The sequence below is a fragment of the Microplitis demolitor genome, chromosome 10, assembly GCF_026212275.2.
Source record: "Microplitis demolitor isolate Queensland-Clemson2020A chromosome 10, iyMicDemo2.1a, whole genome shotgun sequence".
Classification (NCBI taxonomy): domain Eukaryota; kingdom Metazoa; phylum Arthropoda; class Insecta; order Hymenoptera; family Braconidae; genus Microplitis; species Microplitis demolitor.
Window position 1 is genome coordinate 17,156,937 of NC_068554.1, and position 22,149 is coordinate 17,179,085.

At 28.0% G+C, this 22,149-nt stretch overlaps 1 protein-coding gene and 1 long non-coding RNA gene across 2 annotated transcripts in view; one reads left to right on the forward strand and one right to left on the reverse strand.

Moving 5' to 3' along the window:
* Window positions 1–21: 21 nt before the first annotated feature.
* The window catches only part of LOC128668735 (uncharacterized), a 50,069-nt gene continuing 27,941 nt past the window's right edge, over window positions 22–22,149 (forward strand). The window contains exon 1 of the long non-coding RNA XR_008404395.1: window positions 22–541. This is a non-coding gene — a long non-coding RNA (uncharacterized LOC128668735). The remainder of the gene's footprint in view (window positions 542–22,149) is intronic.
* LOC128668734 (uncharacterized) lies at window positions 6,187–9,775 on the reverse strand. Its single transcript, XM_053742323.1, has one exon. The coding sequence runs from the start codon at window positions 9,532–9,534 to the stop codon at window positions 7,657–7,659; it is 1,878 nt and encodes a 625-aa protein (XP_053598298.1). The 5' UTR covers window positions 9,535–9,775; the 3' UTR covers window positions 6,187–7,656.

A 22,149-nucleotide genomic window follows, 5' to 3' on the forward strand; every position in this document is an offset into this window, starting at 1 on the left:
AAACATTTTAAATAGATGGCGCCAATAGTAAGTGCTGCTGAGAAATTTGAAAATCACCCATCGTTACAAAACACGACTCAACCTATCAGAGTTGGCGTGCATACGAGTAAGACACTAAAGAAAGCGCGTCTAACTGAGGGTTAAAATCAAAATGGCGGCGGTCAGAGAACATGTAGTGCATCTTTAAATAAATTACAATTATTTTAATTGTTTTATTACATATCTAATAATTTGTGTTCTTTTAATTAATATATTTATTAATTTGTGACAAATAAATCAGAAATTAATTTTCATAAATAAAAGTGCGGGAGTGTAATTAATTTTCTAAAATTTGATGTGTCAGTGAAAATATTTTGTGCCGGGTGTAGTTTATTTTGTTTTTAATAATTTTAATTAATTAACACAAGCTAATTAATAATCTGTGATAATTTATTGATCTATACTAATAACAATAATAATATCATTAATCAATTCGTGACTTTATTTAAAGTATCAGGATCAAGATCATCTGCTTTTGCGAAAGTTGCAGTAGCGGCAAAAGGTCAGAATTTGAAATTATTTTTTTTTTTTTATAATTTATTCAAAATTTATAATAATAATTATTTGTAAAGCAAAAAAAAAATGAAATTTTAAAAGTTATATTTGAATTATCTCAAAATAATAATCAAAAGTAGTAAAATTTCAAATTTCAATTTTTGAAAAAAATGTATTAAAAGCACGATATTAAAGTTAGCTGAGGTCTTAAATTTTTGGTTTTTTTTTTAAAATGAAAAAATATAAAAAAAAAATATTTAGGAAAATTGCACGTATAGATTTTTTAATTTTCTACATGTGCATTTTTTTTTAACTTCCCGCGAAGAAAATCGACGATTTTCAAAAATTTCGGGAAGTTATTGTTTTCACCCCGATTTTCGAAAATCGAGTTTTCATCAGATGTCGACGTTTTGAGGTCCTAGGAAGCTATTCTGACTATTTTCAGAATGATGTCCGAGTGTGTGTGTGTGTGTGTGTGTGTGTGTGTGTGTGTGTGTGTGTGTGTGTGTGTGTGTGTGTGTGTGTGTGTGTGTGTGTGTGTGTGTGTGTGTGTGTGTGTGTGTGTGTGTGTGTGTATGTAAACTCTTCGTAACTTTTGAACTAATGAATCGATTTGGATGGTTGAGGTGGCAATTGAAAGATCTTGTTGGTCATCAACTTTTCTGAAAATTTCAGATCATTTGATCGAATAGACTCGAAAATATTTGCGAATTACAAAAAAAAAAAAACATTTTTTTTTTTAGTTTTTTATTGATTTCTCAAAAACGACTTATACGATCTACTTCAAAATCTAATCAGCTCTAGTACTCAATAAAAAGCGTCGATTGCCACGTCAAGTATCAAAATCGATCGATTAGTTCAAAAGATATTGGCGTTGAAAAGTTAAAAAAATAACACTTTGTTATTTTTTCCGGATAAATCATAATATAACGTACTAAAATGTGCCTGATATCATACCAACTCATCCTTCTTATGGTTTCTTTTGATCATATAATGTCATCGAACTTGGTTTTTAGTTTAAATCATATTATCAACGAAAAAATCGATAAAACGTAGTTTTTAATATTTTTATCGGATATTTTATATTTTATTGTTTCTTACATGAGTCAAAACTTATTTAAATCTTGATTTTGATCCCTGACATTGATTTCTGCCTCAATACACTTATTTTACTGAACATAATCAGGAACTAAATTTTAAAAACCGCTTCATTGATGAGTTTCGATTCTTAAATTTTCAAACTTCAGCATAACAGGTAACTTGTTAGAGCTTGAAAAGATCGTAAAAAAACAATTGCATGTGATAGAGCTCGAAAATGTATCTACACTAATGTTTTCGAGCTCTTGGAGGTCGAAAACAGCGGGAAGTTTTGGGGCTGGCCCGCAGGGTCAACCGACGCCCAGATTTTTTTTTATTAAATTTCGTTGTTGAAAAAAAAAAAAAAAAATTCAAAAATTTTAATTCTTTCACAAAACAATCACAAGTTAAAAAAAGAAATAAAAATTTTTTTGTAAAAAATAAATCGAAATTTCTAAAAATCAAAAATTTTTTTATTTACAACATTAATTTTTATTGAAAGAATATTGAATTAGAGGTTTGGATAAAAATTAATGTAAATTAGAAAAAAATAAAATTTGAATTTTTTTTTTTTATAAAAATAAATTGAAGTTCAAGAAAATTTTAATTACCATTTCTTTAAAAAAATTATTTATTCAATTAATTTATTTTACATTTATCATTTCTTCTTGCCAATTTTTTTGAATCATTATTATTATTGTTAATTAATTTATTAGGCTTAATAATTACGGGATCATTACCATAATTACTGTACTCAATTGTCCGTCGACTGTCACCAATTGTTAAGAAATTAGTCTTTTTATTTTTAAATTCCTGAAAAAGAAAAATTCACAATTAATTAATTAATTTTTTAATTAAGTGTTTAAAAAAATAGCTTACTTTGAAAATCAATAATGAAGTATCTTGGTACCGTAATTTTATTTGCTCGTCTGTCAGAATATCATTATGATCTGGTGATGAATAATTTTGTTGCATTTATTTTTTTTTTATAAAAAATTCTGTAACATATAAAAGATTTGACTTAAATATCGAAAATAATTATAGCTTGTGGGTACTCTTTCCAGAGGAAATTTAATTTCCTACAATTTTTAACTCTTATCATTTTTTTCTCAGATCAATATTTTACGAGATAAATATAGTGAGTACTAGTAATTGTAATTATTATGACTCTTATAGTAAATATTTGGAATAAGTAGGTCTTGTGGGTACTCTATTCAGAGGAAATTTAATTTCCTACAATTTTTAACTCTTATCATTTTTTTCTCAGATCAATATTTTACGAGATAAATATAGTGAGTACTAGCAATTGTAATTATTATGACTCTTATAATAAATATTTGGAATAAGTAGGTCTTGTGGGTACTCTATCCAGAGGAAATTTAATTTCCTACAATTTTTTACTCTTAACATTTTCTCCTTAGACTCATAGTTTATGAGATAAATGTAATGAGTACAAGTGATTATTATAATTATGACTTGATTTATAAATATCCAGAATAAATAGGTCTTGTGGGTACTCTTTCCAGAGGATTTTCAATTTTCTACAATTTTTGACTCTTTACATTTTATCATAGGAGTGATAGTTTACAAGATAATTGCATTGAGTAACAGCAAATGTTATTATTATTAGTTTGGTAAATATTAGGAATAAATATGGCTTGTGGGTACTCTTTCCAGAGGAAATTTAATTTCCTACAATTTTTAACTCTTATAATTTTTTTCTCAGAGTGATAGTTTACGAGATAAATATAATGAGTATCGTTATTATAATTATTATAACCACTAACATAAATATTAGGAATAAATTAAACTTGTGGGTACTCTTCTTACCGGAAATTCAATTTCCCACAACTTTTACCTAAGTAAATTTTTTGGTAGGATTTATAGTTGACGAGATAAATATGATAATTACCAGATCTTATTTTTATCACGATAACAATGGAAAATCGCACAGGTCATAAGAAGTCTTTAAAAAAAAAATAATCTCTCTACTTAATAACGAATAGAATTTTATAAAGGAAAAAAAATTCAATTGTACTGTTAATTATTTATCAATTTTAAAATGAGTAAATATATTATTAATAAATCACTAACAAATAAGTGCGCAAGGTTTTACAGTGATCGTAAGACTGATTTAAAGTTTTGGTTTCAAGCCAATGCATTTTACTTTTTTATTTTTATCTTAAACTTGACTTTTTTTAGTAACCTTTGGAATATAAATTCAATTATACCTTTTTTTTTTATATTTTTTCCTTTTAGCGAACGAGTTGAATGTCAAGAAATTTTCGGGATTCATATTTTTTCCAATTTTAAGCAAATTTAATTTTTTTTAAAATATTTTTATCGATAGAGTAGAGTTCTTCTTGATAGTTATTTTATCGACTGTAGGTCGATTGATTTTAATTCGAATAAAATATCCCTGATAGCACGAGTTGATCGTGAAAAAGTTGGTCATTCATTAGTTTCCGACCAACTTGACGACAAGTTGACAACAACTTTAGATTTTGCAACTTTTGGCTACAAGTTACCGCCAACTTTTTCAGAAAGTTGGCGCCAGTATGGAGCCGCAACTGGAATGCAAGTTTCTGAGGAAATTGAAAGTAAACTTACCGTCAACTTATGATCACCAACTTTTGCAAGCAACTTTTGCCACCAACTTTCTCAGAAAATGTCTATCAACTATTGGAGGTACCAACTGTTGGTGGTCAACTTAGTGTCCAGTTGCGGCTGCAAGTTTCTCGTCAGTTTCTCGCCAACTTGGCTATCAGGGTATATTATTTATAAAATTTTAAAGTATTTTTATAAATATCACAAATAAGTAAGGCTTGTAGGTACTCTTTCTAGAGGAATTTCAATTTCCTACAATTTTCGTGTCCTATCATTTTTTCTTCAGATCGATAGTTTACGAGATAAATATAATGAGTACTAGTAATTATTATTATTATGACTCCTGTGGTAAATATTTGGAATAAATAGGTCTTGTGGGTACTCTTTCCAGAGGAAATTTAATTTCCTACAATTTTAGTCCTATTAAATTTTTTCATACAACCTATAGTTTACAAGATAAATATAGTAGGTATTGATAATTATTATTATAGTTATTATTTAGTCAAATATTAAAAAAAAATAGGTCTTGTGGGTACTCTTTCCAGAGGAAATTCAATTTCCTACAATTTTTGCCCTATAAAATTTTCTCATACAACCGATAGTTTACAAGATAAATATAATAAGTATTGATAATCATAATTATTGTTATCACTTAGGTAAATATTGAGAATAAATATAGCTTGTGGGTACTCATTTCAGAGGAAATTTGATAACAAACCATTTTTACCTCATTATATTTTGTTATAAGACCGATAGTTTAGAAAGTAAAAACACTTACCTTTTAAATTACATACTTACAGTAATTTCATTGAACAAATAAAAGTAATAAATAAGACTATATACTAAATACTTAAACCTAATAGACAAATAAAAACACAATTTTTCGTAATTAAAATATCTTCAATTTTTCAAAAAATTTAATAAGAAATTCCTTAATATTTATATACAGGATCGTATTTAAAATATATATACTTTCTATACATACATATTTATCATAGATTTTATATTAAATTAAATAACTTGATATGATACATTATATTATTTTAGTACTTTTTTTTCGTTAAGGCACGTTTCCATTTTTTTTTTTTTTTAATTCATAGCCTTCTTATATCAGTAATTTTTTTTTTTTTTAAATATCATTTAAAAAATATATTTCATATTTTTTCTATTTTAATACCTCATTATAGACTCTAAGGGCCAACTAATTTTTTTTTTCCTTAGCAAAACTTTTTTTTTTTTTTTGTTATTTTATTCAAAAAAAATTTTTTTATAGCAATTTTCAAAATGCCAAATTTTTGTCTCATTTTTTCTTAAATTTTTTTTGGATTTGAAAAAAAAATTATTTTTTAAATTTGACAAAAATTATTTTTTGAAAATTGTTGTTTTTTTTTTGTTTTTTTTTTTTTTTTTTTTTTTGTCTTTTAAAAATTATTTTTTAAATTTGACAAAAATTATTTTTTGAAAATTGTTTTTTTTTTTTTTTGTCCTTAAAAAATTATTTTCTTAATTTGACAAAAATTATTTTTTGAAAATTGTTTTTTTTTGTCTTTTTTTTTTTTTTTTTTTTTTGTCTTTTAAAAATTATTTTTTAAATTTGACAAAAATTATTTTTTGAAAATTGGTTTTTTTTTTTTTTTTTTTTTTTTTTTGTCTTTTAATGCTTGTTTATTATTTTTAAGGCACAGCTTTTTTTGTAATTTCCAAAAAATTTTTTGTTTTTTTAATTTTTTTTCTTAATTTTTATTTTGTATCCTGAGGCATTTATTTATTATCTTTATTAGTAATTAATTAATTAATTACCAATTAAAAGGCACATTGAAAAAAAATTAATTAATTAATTAATCAAGTCAATTGATATTAATTTATTAATTTCTTTTTTTTAATAGTTTTTTTGACTACGATATATTTAAAAAAAAAAGTTTTTATATATTTCTTAATAAATATATACAACATATACAAAAAAAAGTTGTTAAATACTTAATTTAATGGAAGCAAAAAAGTTTTGAGCAAAATTATTGTTGAAAAATGTATTTTTTAAAATAGTTAAAATATTTAAAAAATTATTTTTAAAAAAAGCGACGAAAAATAATTTTTTATATATTTTAGCTAGATTATAGTTTTATTGGCAAATTTTTAAATCTGTGAAAAATTTACGAGAAATTTGAATTTTTGTTTTTACAAAATTTAATTTCTGGCGAAAAATTGAAATTTTCCATTCACTTTTAAAATTTGCGCTGACATTTTCCGTTAAATTTACAATTAAAACTTTCTGGAACATTTAAAAACTCGATATCCCGCGAGTTCAAATAATTTCCCACTCGATTTTAAAAGGTGTATTGAAATTATCCATGAAATTTACTAGTTAATTTTTCAGGAAAATTTGCAATTTCTGATTTTCCTTGAAATGGAAATGTTTCAAAATTTTTGTTTAATACTTTTATGAAAAAAAGTTGAATTTTTCCAGAAAATTGAAGATTCAAAATTTTCCGTGAAATTTAAAAATCAGAATTTCCCGCGAAATTTAGGAATCCCTGATTAAGAAATCTAATTTGGAATGATTTGAAATTACGTAACTCTTAATTATTTATTTAAAAAAATTCAAAATTCCCGCGAAATTTAAAAATCAAAATCCCCCACAAAATTAAAAAATTCAAATATTCCCCGTGATTCGAAAATCAGAATTCCCCATAAAATCTAAAAATTAAAACTTCCTGCAAAATTAAAAAATCAAAATTCCCAAGAAATTTAAAAATTCAAAGTTCTCACGAAATTCAAAAATTCCAATTTCCCGCGAAATTAAAAAATTCGAATCTCCCGCGAAATTTAAAAATCGAAAATTCCCGTGAAATTTAGTCATCAGAACTTTCCGTGAAATAGGAAAATTTACGTTGAAACTTCCATGGAATTTACAATTAAAACTTTCTGGAATATTTGAGAAACTCCAATTCCAGCGAGATCGTATATAATTTTCTTTTCAATATCAAATTTTATATGAAATTCACCATTTAATGTCAGAAAAATTTTAAAGTTATAAATTTTCCTAAAAATCTAACAGTTTTTTTTAATTTTTTAAGAATAAGAATTTAATTTTCCCGGAAAATTTAGAAATAAAAATCTCCCGTGAAATATAAAAATTTGCGTTAAAATTTTCCAATAGTTTTACAATCGGCTTTTCTAAAAAATTTCTAAATTAGAATTTCTTAGGCACCCAGATTAAAAGAAACGATTCAATTTTACTACAATATATAAATTCAAATTTTAGTAAATCGTTTTGTTTAACCAGGGAAATAAAAGAATTAAAATTTCCCGCAAAATTAAAAGTTTTTAAATTTTCCATACCCTGTTTAAACTAAAAATCGAGCTGTACTAAAAATATGAAAATCTAACCTCTGTAACTATCTGAATATCTTATTTTTAAAAACCGCGAATTACGAAAATTCAAATGAAATTAGCGCGATAATGAACGAAGGCACTCGGCATCTCGGGGATATCGTAAGAATACCCCCATCTTGGAGTCTGAAAGCTCAATTCCACGGAGAAATCTGGATGCGTCTTCCTGATGGGTGGCTCGTAGAGGTTGTAGATCCCGTTGTGTTTATCATTATCATTCTGTTCGTCGTCGGGCTTGACAACGGGATTGTCCAGATAAGGCTTAAAAGAAATATAATCCTTTTTAGGCTTGGGCAGGTTGGTCCCCTTGGGCTTCACCAGACAAAGAGGGCTCTCTTGTTCGTCTTGCCTGCAGCAAACCGACGGGTATTCTGTGTAATAGCAGCAGGCGAATCCGTATCTATCCGGATACTCGTACTCGATTTCTCCAGTCCTGAGATCCACGGGCGAGTTGGTCACCTCACTGGCGCCCAATCTCTGCCGTAATTCTCCTCTTCTTAATTGAATCTCTTCTCTAAGCTCCGATTCCTGGCCAAGCCATTTCTGTACCTGTCGTCGGTTTATTCCATACTTACGTGCAGTCGCTCTCTGGTTGCCAGCAACCAGCGGATCTTGATAGAATCCATCGAGAACTTCTAATTTGAACTTTAGAGGAAATGATCGCCGTCTTCCGATGTCACGGGTTGGAATTTCTAGCGAATAGTCTAATGGATCTTCACTATCGGATCCAGAACTCGCTAATGATGATCTTGATTCACTTGTTGAATCTTCAATGGATCCTATTTTGCTGTTATTCAATTCAAATTCAGTTCCATTGACGTTAGATTCTAATTCATTTCTATCAGATCCAGATCCAATTGATTTAGGTATCGATTCATTAAAATCTGATTCAGATTTCACATCATTCAATTCAGATCCAATTACATAATTAGATTTAGATCCATTGGAATCATCTAATTTATTAGATGTCAATTCTATTCTATTGTAATTAGATTCAGATCTAATTTCATTAACATTAGAATTAACAACATTGCCATTATAATTAGATTCGCATGTAGTATTAGACTCCAATGGAATTCCATTAGTAATAGAATTCATTTTTGTAACATTGTAATTAGATTTACCTCCGATTACATTAAAATTTAAATCTGATTCTATTTTATTACTATCAGATTTAGATCCAATCAGATTAAAATTAGATTCCGATCCGTTAATAGATCCAGATACTACTTTAGTATCAAGTCCATTGTCTATTCTCGTGGAATCCGGGCTTAAAGGTTCATTTTTTTCAATATTTTTACTGTAATAACTTACCCCATAGATCGGATCATGCCGATAATTATCATAGCCATAATATTTATGGTTGAGATTATGGTCCTCGTGCTTATCGTAATTTATAATCAATGGAGAATAGCTTGGTGAGGTGGGAGGAACGTCGCCATGCAGTCTGACGCTGAGGTTCAAGGCCGGGCCATTCATTATTCCCACCGTACCTGCTGTTGGTGTGCTATTCCCATTAACAGAACTTCCATTGCCACAATTAACTGGTCCTGGTCCTGGTCCTAGTCCTGGTCCTGGTCCTAGTCCTATAACTGAACCAAGACCTGAAACTGGACCTAGACCTGGACCTGAACTACCCACAGCACTATTAGCACAACTATTGCGTAAATCTTTTTCGCACTGTAACCATTTTTGTATTTGTCGACGATGAATCCCATACTTTCTAGCAGTAGCACGCTGATTTCCAATACAGTCTTTATCATTACGATATGAGTCCAATACTTGAATTTTAAACGGTGCTGAAAATATTCGCCTGCTTCCCGTCACAGCCGTTTTTTTATGCTGTATCATTGTCGAATTTTTCAGACTTTTGTTAACACAATTAACATCTATTTTATCACTTAGCACTTCAATACCATGCGCCATTACGTACTTTATAAATCAAAAAATATATATTACTAATTTATTACCAACTAGCGCTACCTTAACGCGTAACATTGCACTGCCACAGAGTTCCTTTTAGGTCTTGGTTAGATGCCGTAACTAATTTTTTAAACAAAATAACTATCCCTACCAGCTGAATGACACAAATACATCTTTGAAACTACACTTATACTGATAAAGTACGAGTGTTTCTATACAGAGAGCTCCCCACTACGATAAATAATACGCGTCCCTACTACTGTTCGATGGCATCTGACTGAACGTCCCTACTTCGCCAGACTGTCAGGCGCTTGTGCGTCCCTACCACGCGCTGTGGCGATCCCAGTGGAAGGGATCAGAGCGGTACGTGGAAATCAGAGGCTCAGTGGGGAGCGGGGTAGTGGGGGGCGTAGTAGACGCAGTGGAACCAGAGGCTAGGTTTTCTCTCGCTTGCACGCGTTACAGTGAAGCCTGATGACGGAGACAGAGACTTGAGATCGAGCGCCGGCAGCCATCTTGGCCAGTTGTTTTTTAATAGGGAAAAAAACGTCATCAGGCGTCGCTGTGTCTGCTGCTCTACTCGACAACTCGAGACTGCTTGGAGCCGAACTTTTTTATGTCGTGTGAATACAATGCTGGGGTTTTCAGAACATGTGGGGGTGGGAATATTTTTATTAGTTTTACTTTTATTATTATTTTTTTCAACTCAACTTTTTATTTTTTTTTTTTCTAACAATTTCATGTTTGGGTTCATTAGATTTTTAAAGTTAAATTTTTTTTTTCGATAAAATTTTTAAGCAAAAACAAAAAAAGTATTTTTTTATGTAATAAAAATCGCATAAATTCAGCAGTCAAAAAAAAAATATCTTTTTCTGCCGAAAAATGAACCTGACCAAAAAAAAATTTTTTTTTCGTGAAATAGTAATCTGTCGTAAATTTAAATAAAGGCAATCCCTTAGTTTTTTGAAGGTCGCTTTTCTTTTAATTTTCTGATGTTGAACCTGCACCCGTCCATCTGTAGGTCATTGGATTACTTATAATCTCCCAACAATATAATATTAAGCATAAATTTAAGAATTTCTTTTCCTAATATTGTCCCATTTATACCTTGTGAATGGTTTTTCATTCAGGTATTTTCGGCAGGTTGAGAAAGGTAAATTGTAAATTTCAAGTAAGCAGTAAATTTATGGTACCAGCAGTCTTTCCGTCTAGACCTCTGGGTTTTTCCCAAGTTAATGACGCATTTTTCAATGGAAATCGGACTTACCCATGGCCAATAGCAATAGGTAATAGCCAAACCCAAAACCCGCATCTTTACTCAGGTTCATGTCCATTTCTGTTGTATACCATTGAAAAGCAATTTTCTTAGTCAGCCATTGTTATTTAAATATCTTAAGAATATTATTAAGTCCGTAGAGAATGAGATCATGTTGTTTTTGTGGCGATCTCGACAGTTAATAATGTTTAGCTTCGAACGCTACGTTGCCAAGCCGTTACACACTCTAATGTTATGTAGAAAAACCATCTTGCCCCTCTATTTTATATATTGCTCTTAAAATATTACACATACTTTTATATTGTATCCAATGTGTGTGTCTGTAAGTGCGTAGGTTATGTATGTGATTAGTTTATGCGTGCGCATGTGTGTTGCGAGAATCTGAAAAAACATGACGCAAGATACTACGCATCGTATTTTTTTTTGTTAGAGATACTCCATATCCGCTTGTTTTTTTTTTTTTTTTTTTTTTTTTTTTTTGTTTTATATTATTTGCTTATATTATTACTGCTTTTGCTTATTCTCGTATCTATTTGTTAGTCATTTATTTTTTTATATATATTTATATATCTGTATATATTTCTATAGATATCTAATCAAAATTTTTATTATTATTTTTATTGGGTTTATTCACGAGATTAGGCAATTTTTTTTTATTTACTCGATGATTGCGTTATTTTTAAGATTTTTGTGATTTTTTATAAACTTCTGGATTTTTCTGGGGAATTTTGAGAGATCGCTAGAAGAGACGAAATGTAGGAATTAAATTTTTTTGTTTATAGGGAATTTTTGAATTTTTAAAGATTTTTAGTCGAGGATTATTTTCTGAGGAATTTTGGAGGGAAATTTAAAAAAATTTGAAAAATTTTACATAAAATGATTTTTTATTTGTGAGGATTTTTAGTTTTTGTAAAATAATTTTTTAAGATTTTTAGGAAAGTTGTAAATTTTATGGGGAATTTTGGGAGGTTAGAAGAGAATTTTTTAAAATTTTACAATGAGGAAATTTTTATTTTATAAAAGATATTTTATTGTTATGGGGAATTTTAAAATTTTTTAAGATTTTTAATAAGATTGATTATTTTCTGGGGAATTTTAGGAAAAGAAGAAATTTTAGAAAAAGAAATCTTTTTATTAGCTCGATAAAAAATTTTCAAGAGGTCGCTCACGAATTTTGAAAATATAAAAAATGATCGAAATTTGAATTTTTATTTCAAATTTTTTTCTTTATGGCAGCAATAGTTTATATCTGTGAAATCATGACTACGCTGAAAATTTAAGCTCAAAATTTAAATATTTAAACCTCGCTTAAGAATTTTGAATGTTTCCGAGTGCTGTCTCTTGAACGTTTTCGAGCGACCCTGAATATTGATAATAAAGCTTCTCGATTTTTTCACCATCAATTTGCATCACAGTGAACGAAAATATAACAGAGAACTAGAAATAATAAGTTATTTACATACTTTTTTATTTTTTAATTGAATTTTTAGGTTTTGTCGTTTATTCAAAACTTAGCAAATTTTATTGTTTAAGACTGTTCTGTATATTTTTGGTTATGCAAAAGTTATATTTTAGTGAAATAACACTAATTGAGTTATAAAAAAATACAAAAACTAATTTGAACTATGAGTTACATATCGCGTTACTAAAACCAAAAGGGCGTATAAAAATTTTTTTTTTCCTCCAATCAATGTAAAAATATTGAAAACATTAAAATCTATGGAAAAAACGAAAAAAAAAATTTTTTTGTTTTATGCCCTTTTGGTTTTAAGCAAAAATTTTTTTAAAGTCATAAGGGCGTATCCTATTTTTTCGGTTTATTATTAATTATAGATCAGAGTAAGAAAAAAAATTGCAAGGGTAATAAAAATTATCACTCCACAACTTAATTTATTTGAACAAATATTTATTTAAATAAAAAACTAAATTTCTTTATTTAATTTTGATCGAATCTTAAGTTTGTCACAATTTTTTAAATTCAACAATTGATGTAAAAAATATGTATAATTCGAGAACGAAAAAAATTCATCTAAAAAATTCTAAATTCTATGAGTGCTGTGAAATTTAATTTAATCAAATTAAAAAAATGCACATTTAGATTGTTCAATTTTTCAAAGGTGCATTTTTTCATTTTTCAATCAAGGTTTCATTTTCTGTTTCCTGTTTTTTTTTTTTTCTTTTCATTTTCAAAAATCAATTGCCGTTGTTCTTGAGAATTGTTATGGTTCTAGAATACCAATATATCAAAGCAAGTTTAATTACCTAAATCATTTTTGTGCATCAGGCACCGTCCCACAAAAATATTATCAATATTATTAAAGATTAATTTTCAGCGATGGTAATAGTTTATAAATTTTTTTATTATTGTCAAGTTATGTTCCAAAAAAAATTAAAAAAATTTTTTTTTATACTCTTAGGTACAGATGATTCTGAAGATGGAGATGATATAGGACTAAACCCCTGATGAATTTATTTTTTCTCTATTTTTTATTTGTTTTTTCACTTAAATAAATATTTGTCCATATAAATTAAAGTGTGGAGTGATAATTTTTATTACCCTGGCAATTTTTTTTCTTACTCTTACCTATAATTGATAATAAATTGAAAAAAACAGGATACGCCCTTATGATTTTAAAAAAATTTTTTCTTAAAACCAAAAAGGCGTAAAACAAAAAAAAAATTTCTTTTGTTTTTTCAATAGATTTTAATGTTGTCAACATTTTTACATTGATTGGAGCAAACAAGTTTTTTTATACGCCCTTATGGTTTTAGTAACGCGATATTATCAGTTAATATTCAAAATTCTTGAGCGCCGTTTAAATATTTAAATTTTGGGCTAAAGTTTTCAGCATAGACATGATTTTACAAATATAATCTATTGCTGCGACCAAAGAAAAAATTCCGAAGGATAAATCCGAATTTAAATAATTTTTGATATTTTAAAAATTCGTGAGCGACCTCTTGAAAATTTTTTATCGTCAATTTTTGGAGAGGCTTCTTAAAACATCATAAGCCAACAAATTTTCATAAGAGACTCAAAAAAAAAAAATCGGTTTTTTTGGGCCACTCTAATCAATATATTAGTCAATTCAAATTATTCCAAATCTTTTTTCTTAATCAGGGCGATATGCATCATTCATTACACATTCATTAACATCCTAAGTTCAAAAGATAATTAAAGTATACATTAACCAAAACTTGCTAATGATACATAGATTTGTCTAGTCTCCTGGTGATTTATTCCACACTCTCATTACACTTACAATAAATGATTTATCATATTTCGTACTATGATAATTACGGAGAACTAGTAAGTCTTGTCTATCATCGCCTTTAGGAAGTCGAAGTTCAAGAATAAATAATTCAATAAGAAATAGAGTCAATTGGCGCATTTTAATTGCTTTATGAATCAAACAGTAGTATAGTTCGCGCCTGTTTTAGTGTATACACTAAATAGCGCTTATAAGCCAGTTTAGATCGCGGTCGTAGAGAGTAACATGCTCATATCTTTGAATTTTAAAAATAGAGTACAAGCTTTTAATTTTCTATGCATTCTTATCTGTTGTCATGACACCTACCAATAATATTATTCTAATAATATACATTATTAAAATTATACTAAAAATAAACTGAAATCACACTAAATACCAATTATGTTTTAAAAGGGGTCTGAACTTTTTTCTTTATCACACTTAAGTCGACGAACGATACTATCTTTGTTGCACTTGCGCAGTAAATGGAAACTTTGTCCACGTTTTTCTCTTCAACAAATGAACATTTTTTAATAAATGAAAACGTAGATTGCTGGATTATAGAGTAATACCGAGCTTCGTTCTTAATTTTGCGTTTAGAGGTTTCGTTTGAGAGAAAAATGGGCAAACATTACTATAGACTCTCTTTTTGAATAATTCGTCTTTATAAAAGAATTCGTTAGGGTACTGAAATAATGATGCTCTATTACAAAATATGTAATCTGCAAACACAAGCATGAATACTTTTTTTTTGGGTAGGTGTCGGTGGCTAATGATCTGGAAAACGATTAAGTTGACATATTTTTAATAAATTGATTTTTGATAAATAAAAATTTTTGAATTGATTTTTTTAAAATGAAGAACAATCAAAATTGAATCATTCTCTATAATTTTATGTTCAGAGAATTAAAAACTTTGGATAGAGAACTCAAAACTTTGGAAGTCAAAATTTTAATTGTGGGTTCAAAATTTAAGAAATTTTTGTTTCATTTAAAACAATACTTCGTCAACTAATGCTGCTAGGAGAAAAAAAAATTCGAATTTCAATAATTTTTGTAATTTTCAAAATTTGACAGCGACTTCTTAAAATTTTTTTTCGAGCTGATTTTTGAAGAGGGTTCTTAAGGTAGTATAGAAAAATATCTGAAAGACGGTTGACCCTGGCCAGCCCTAAAACTTCCCGCTGTTTCTGAGCTTAAGAAGCTTGAAGAGATTATTTCCGATTTACATGTTTAAGCTCTTTGAACTCGACATTACCTTAAAATACATTGATATTTTTAAGTCTTCCATTTCATTTGATTAATAAAAATGATAAAGATGAAGAGTTAGACGTAAACTTTGGATTAAACCAGCGAGTATATGTGAAACATCAGAAATAGAAAATATTAGGAAGAGTGATTTCCAAAATTTTTGATGATGATGATTTTATCGATCATCGAACACTATAAAGCAAAAGAGCCGGAATGAGTTTTAGAACATATAAGGAATTATAACATGCGTTTTTCGAGAAAAATGGAATAAATTGCTATTTTTTTCTTATTATTATTCACTAAAATGTAAAACCCGGGTCGAAATATTTGGTCTGATTTTAGTCTAACTGCACTGCATTTAGACTAATTGGTCTGTATTTGAATTAGTTGATCTGTTTTTGATCTTTTATAAAAATTTTAAGCTGTTTTTGATCTGCTGTTTTAAAAAACAATTGCGATCCAGAAGGACAAAACTAGATTAATTCTGGACTTATAATAATTTCATTTATGTCTAGAAAAAATTTATAAAAAGTATTCTAAGATCTATAATGGATTTTTTTTTGTTTACTATTTACTTGGTGTCTTTTGTTTAAAAATGCCGGTAGTTAATGATTATCTGACAGCTATATTTTTTAGTTGTTTTGATAGAATATTAATAATATTTAACGAAAGTAGTAAAATTGCCGTTAAAATCTCAACAAAAATTTCTTCAATTCACTGAATAAAGTCGAAAAATATTCTGACATCAAAAACCGTATCAAAATATTCCTCTGTGACATTGTAATACGAAATAGCAACAGCACGTTTTAAATATCAAGAAAATTTAAATAATCCTTTATATCTAGATGTTCGCGAATCACTTTCCATGAGCAGTAAGTTTAATTTAACTTTATTCATTCTTGTTATTTTTAATAAATCATGTGGTAACTAATTTTGTTCATAAATGGAAACATTAATTTTTTTTTTTAAATTATTTTTTGAATTCAAATTTATTGCTTTTATATAACGCTTTTAATGAAGCAAAGAATTGAAAAAAAATTTTATCACTTAATTTTATTTTTTTAAATTAAGATTACTCAGTGTCACACAATCTTTGAGTTTCTTAGAATAATTCATTTTTTAATGGTAAGGTTTTTCACCAATTATTCTTTAAATTAAGATTCTCTCTTTCATTTTGAATATAAACTTATAATAATAAATTTCTGTATTTATAAAAATATCTAACAGATGATGATAAGGAACTAAATGAGTTGTAGGTAGAAAAAGCCAGAGGAAAATAGTTGATTTTTCTCAGAATGTATGTTCAAAGAAAGTCTCAGTTACTAGGATGCACTATCAAAAGAAAAGAAGGAGGATGAAGTTAAATTTTTTTTAAGTAATGTCTATATGTTAATTGAGGCTAATTTATTTATTAAATAAATATCATTTTATATCAGTGTGTAAAAAAATATCGAACTCTCATTAATTTTTTGTTTTTATTATTTATCATCATCATTATAAAAAAAAAATTTTAATCTGTTTTTGATCGAATATAGATTAAAATCAGACTAAAAATAATAAACAGAAGAAGTCGGATTTTGATTTAGATTACAATAAAAACAGACTAAAAATAATTGACAGAAAACGTCTGATTTTGATCTAGATAAGAATAAAAACAGACTAAAAATTATTGAAAATAAGTCTGAAAATAGTCTAAATCAGGAATAGTAAGGGCAAAACTAGATTAAAATTCATATAGTAATTAAATGTAAATAAAAAATAAAATTGAATAAAAATAACTTAAAATTTTTAGTTGATTAAAAACAGATCAAATTTTTCGACCCGGAAATGTTATTAAATTCTGAACGGTATTTCTGAAACTTACAGTACGACGCTAAAACATGTTAAACCAACGAATTTCCATATGGGACTCAAAAAAAAAAAAGTAGCCGGTTTTTTTTGACCAGTTTAATGTGTGTTTATAAATATCTAATAGACTAAAACCGACTATTTTTTTCCATGAATAGTTTTCGAATTTTAGCGAAAGATACCGAAATAAAGGTCCTGTTAAAATTTGAGCCTTTAATATTAATACATACTGAGAGGGCGCTAATCGTAATTTTGAATTTCTCAATTAAATACCATGGAGGTTTTTTTTAAATTTGGAATTTTATAACTCATCAGTGAATCAGTGTATCGAAAGGTGGACGCTTATTTCTGTTGGAAATTGAACGCTCTACAAAAAAGATCTCTTATTATTTTTCGGAAAATATACTTTTTCAAAATCATTCAAGGTTAAAGTTGAATTCATAGTAAATTTCATTATTATGTGACTTTTCCAGCGAAACTATCAGACTTATCACAAAATGTTGCATAGGACCTTTTTTCATAGATCATTTTATTTCCCACAACTTATTTCTTATTAAGTTTTCAAAAATTTCGGAAACTTTATAAACGATAATTTTTGGAAAATGATACGATCTACAAAAAAAAGTTCTATAAAATTGTGGAATAAGTCTACACTGAGAGAAAAATTAAATTCAAGTAAAAAACTCTCTAAACATGAATAAGTGAAAATAAGTGAATATTCACTGATTCCCAGTGCAAACCGAACCATGGTGCACTAATTTCAAAAAGTGGTTCGGTTGAAACTCAAAATTAGTGAATATTTACTTCTTCACTTCTGTATGTTTAAAGAGTGTTTACTTGACTTATAATGCTAGAAACAAAAACAAAAAAAAACAAATTTACTACATAAAAGAGTTATATTTTTTATTATTACAAAAATTGTTTCAATCTCATAAATTTCTACAGACAATGCATTTTTACTAAAATTAAGAACATATCGCGTTACTAAAACCATAAGGGCGTATCTCAAAATATACGCTCTTTTGGTTCTGCAGAACCAAAAGGGCGTATAAAAAAACTTTTTTGCTTCAATCAATGTAAAAATGTTGACAACATTAGAATCTATTGAAAAAACGAAAGAAATTTTTTTTTTGTTTTACGCCTTTTTGGTTTTAAGAAAAAATTTTCTTAAAATCATAAGGGCGTATCCTGTTTTTTCGATTTATTATCAATTATAGGTAAGAGTAAGAAAAAAAATTGCCAGCGTAATAAAAATTATCACTCCACAATTTAATTTATATGAAGAAATATTTATTAAAGTGAAAAAACAAATAAAAAATAGAGAAAAAATAAATTCATCAGGGTATTAGTCCTATACCATCTCCATCGTCAGAATCATCTGTAGCTAAGAGTATGAAAAAAATTTTTTTAATTTTTTTTAGAACATAACTTGACAATAATAAAAAAATTTATAAACTATTACCATCGCTGAAAATTAATCTTTAATAATATTGATAATATTTTTGTGGGACGGTGTCTGATGCACAAAAATGATTTAGGTCATTAAACTTGCTTCGATATATTGGTATTCTAGAACCATAACAATTCTCAAGAACAACGGCAATTGATTTTTGAAGATAAAAAGAAAAAAAAAAAAACAGGAAACAGAAAATGAAACCTTGATTGAAAAATGAAAAAATGCACCTTTGAAAAATTGAACAATCTAAATGTGCATTTTTTTAATTTGAATAAATTAAATTTCACAGCACTCATAGAATTTAGAATTTTTTCGTTCCCGAATTATACATATTTTTTACATTAATTGTTGAATTAAAAAAATTGTGACAAACTTAAGATTCGATCAAAATTAAATAAAGTAATTTGGTTTTTTATTCAAATAAATATTTGTTCAGATAAATTAAGTTGTGGAGTGATAATTTTTATTACCCTTGTAATTTTTTTTCTTACTCTGACCTATAATTAATAATAAACCGAAAAAATAGGATACGCCCTTATGACTTTAAAAAAATTTTTGCTTAAAACCAAAAGGGCATAAAACAAAAAAATTTTTTTTTTCGTTTTTTCCATAGATTTTAATGTTTTCAATATTTTTACATTGATTGGAGCAAAAAAAAAAATTTTATACGCCCTTTTGGTTTTAGTAACGCGATATCTTCTTGGCATTATTTAAGTAAACTAATCCTTAAATTAAGAAATTTTACTTGGAAATATACACTTTTTTCTGTCAGTGCAATATTTTCGCCAAAAATATCACATAATATTAAAATTTACTATGAATTCAATTCTGATCTTGAAAAAGTAAATTCATCACAAAATAGTAAGATATCTTTTTTGCAGTGTTCAATTCCCAACACACGGAAAAAAATGATGCTAAAAATTTGAATAGTTTGTTGTTTATTTTCGACTTAAAATCAGTGTAGGGGAGCCTGGGGCATGAAGGCCCCCCTGGGGCATAAAGGCCCTCTTCAAAAATTAGGTAAAATTTTTTTTTTTTATTTTCCGTCAAAGTATGACCTTCATAATGTTTTTATTATATTTTAAGTCAATATGTGATATGAGGGGCAAAACGGACAACTCGAAAAAAAAATTATAAAGAAAAAATTATTTTTTTTTTATTTTCCGTCAAGTTAATTTTTTTGTGACAATTTTTTTTTTTTTAATGGTCCATTTTACCTCATACATCACATACTGGCCTAAAACGTCATAAAAAAATTATAAAGGTCATAACTTAACGGAAAATAAAAAAAAAATTTTTGTTGATAATTTTTTGGAGAGGAGGCCTTCGTGCCCCAGAAAAAAAACAAATTTTTTTTTCGATTTTTTGCAAAATTTCTACTTATTCTTTCGATATCGACGGAAAATAAATGAATTTTATGGTTAAAAGCCACAAAAAGAAAAAACCGGCTTAAGGGGGCCTTCGTGCCCCAGGCTCCCCTATTCGATACTAATATCAAACCAGGATCATTATATATATTACAAAATGGCTATTATTTATATTTAAATTTGATACACAGAAGAGCTAAATTTGTAATTTCGTATATTTAAATTAATATGAAAAAGAATTGATAAATTGCTATCTACAGTTATTACTATTCATATAAACAGAAACATTTTAAAAATGAGGAACCGAAAAATTAGTAAACGTACATATTAATATATAAAGATCTAGTATACGAATTTTTCATTTTATTATGTTCCACTTATTCGATATATGTATATAATAAACTAATTTATAATAACGAATAAATAAAATTTTATATTAATTATTAGTCAATGGGATAGAATTTATAAAATAAGAGTTTAAAATTTTCGGTATTTTTATGAGCAAAAAATCAGTATCTAGTATACTAAATTTTCATTTTATTATTTATCTCTTATTCGATTTATGTATATTGTAAATTAATTTATAATGATGAACAAATGATATTTTAAGTTAACTGATCAGTGATATCGAATTTATAAAATAAAAGTTTGTAACTTTTGGAATTTCCGGCCGGAAAAATCAGTATCTAAGATACCAATTCGTAATTTGTCCAATCTTTACTTTTTTAATAGATTATGCCATAAATTAATTAACTTTCACTGATAAGCCACGTATCATACCTAAAAGTAATAATATTTTACTTTTTGAAATAATTGATAGTTTTTAGGAATCTACAAAAATTAGTAAACTACTTTGCATTAAACACATAATAGTAATTATCGATAACAGATTCTACTTTTTACTATTATTTATTAATTTTTAATATTCTGTTTTTTCTATGCAGAAATATGTGTCGAACTTTTTGACACACTGATTTCCTAATAAGTTATAAAATTCCAAATTTGAAAAAAAAAAAAAAAAAAACATTGTTTCATGTTATTCAAATGGAAAATAAAAAATTCCCATTCCTGCCCTTTTAATATTAATATTAAGGACTTAAATTTTAACAAGGCCTTTTTTAGTCTCTTTCTTCGCATATAATAGCCTTTTTTTGGTATATATATATTTATCTGATGAAGATTCAATAAAAGAATCGAAACGTTGCTGAATCGATGAATTAGTGTTTTAATATTATTGTCCACATTCTTGTTATATATATTCATATATATATATATATACATATGTAATGTTTGTCGCCTTAGTGGCTAGCTTTCAGAGATTTGTCCTTGGACCGAAGGTAGGCTATCACACTCAGCTGAGTTGCCGTTCAGTTAAGTCACGAGTATAAAACCAGCAATAAAACTGGCAACGTCGCTATCAATTCCCTTGGCCCCACTTAGCCCCTCTTTCATTCTACTCTCTTCCTAAAGTACTATACAGCATACAGCAGGATACCAGCAACAGAAAATAACCATAGCTTAGCATAGAATAGAGAAAGAGAAGCGCCTGGTTTTGCCAGACAGGGTGTCGCCAAGCAAACCGAGCTGGCAACTTGCGCCGGTTGAGTATCTCAGCTAGCAGGGGGTGGGGGAACAGCGAGGCGGTAAGTTTAAACACATGGTGCGGTTCAGTATGTAGGCAACCGCGAGTGTTGGTAAGGGGGAGGGGGAGGGGAAGGCTGATACCTATACTACCACGTACAAGTGAATGTAAGAGACAAGCGACTAGAGTGAAGTGGAAGGGGGGGGGGTCAGGAGCTAGGGCCCAGAGAGGAGAATGGGGAAAGGGGCAGGGGGAATTTTATGATGACGGTTGTGTTGAAACGGTCGAGGACCTACATTCAAGTTGTAGCCATGTTTTAAACCAGCTAGGCTCGCTACGCTGTGTAGTGTCGCTGTGCTGGTTACTCTACTCTGGAATGCCGTCTGAGGGTGTGTGTGTGTGTGTGTGTGAGTGTATGAGGGGGCTTAGGGGGAAGGGGACCCGGACGTAGGCGCCTGTGTGCTAGTAAGACGCACCTTTTTAGTATTGGTAAATAAAATGAGTATAGCAGACTTGTTGGCGCCCATATCCTCTGGTTATGTTACATGTCGTCTATACTTTTGTATCATTGGGTTATTTCATGATTTT

Bases quoted from the DNA above. Each gene is read 5' to 3' on its own strand.
- LOC128668734 (XM_053742323.1), bottom strand. From the start codon at position 9,534: ATGGCGCATGGTATTGAAGTGCTAAGTGATAAAATAGATGTTAATTGT.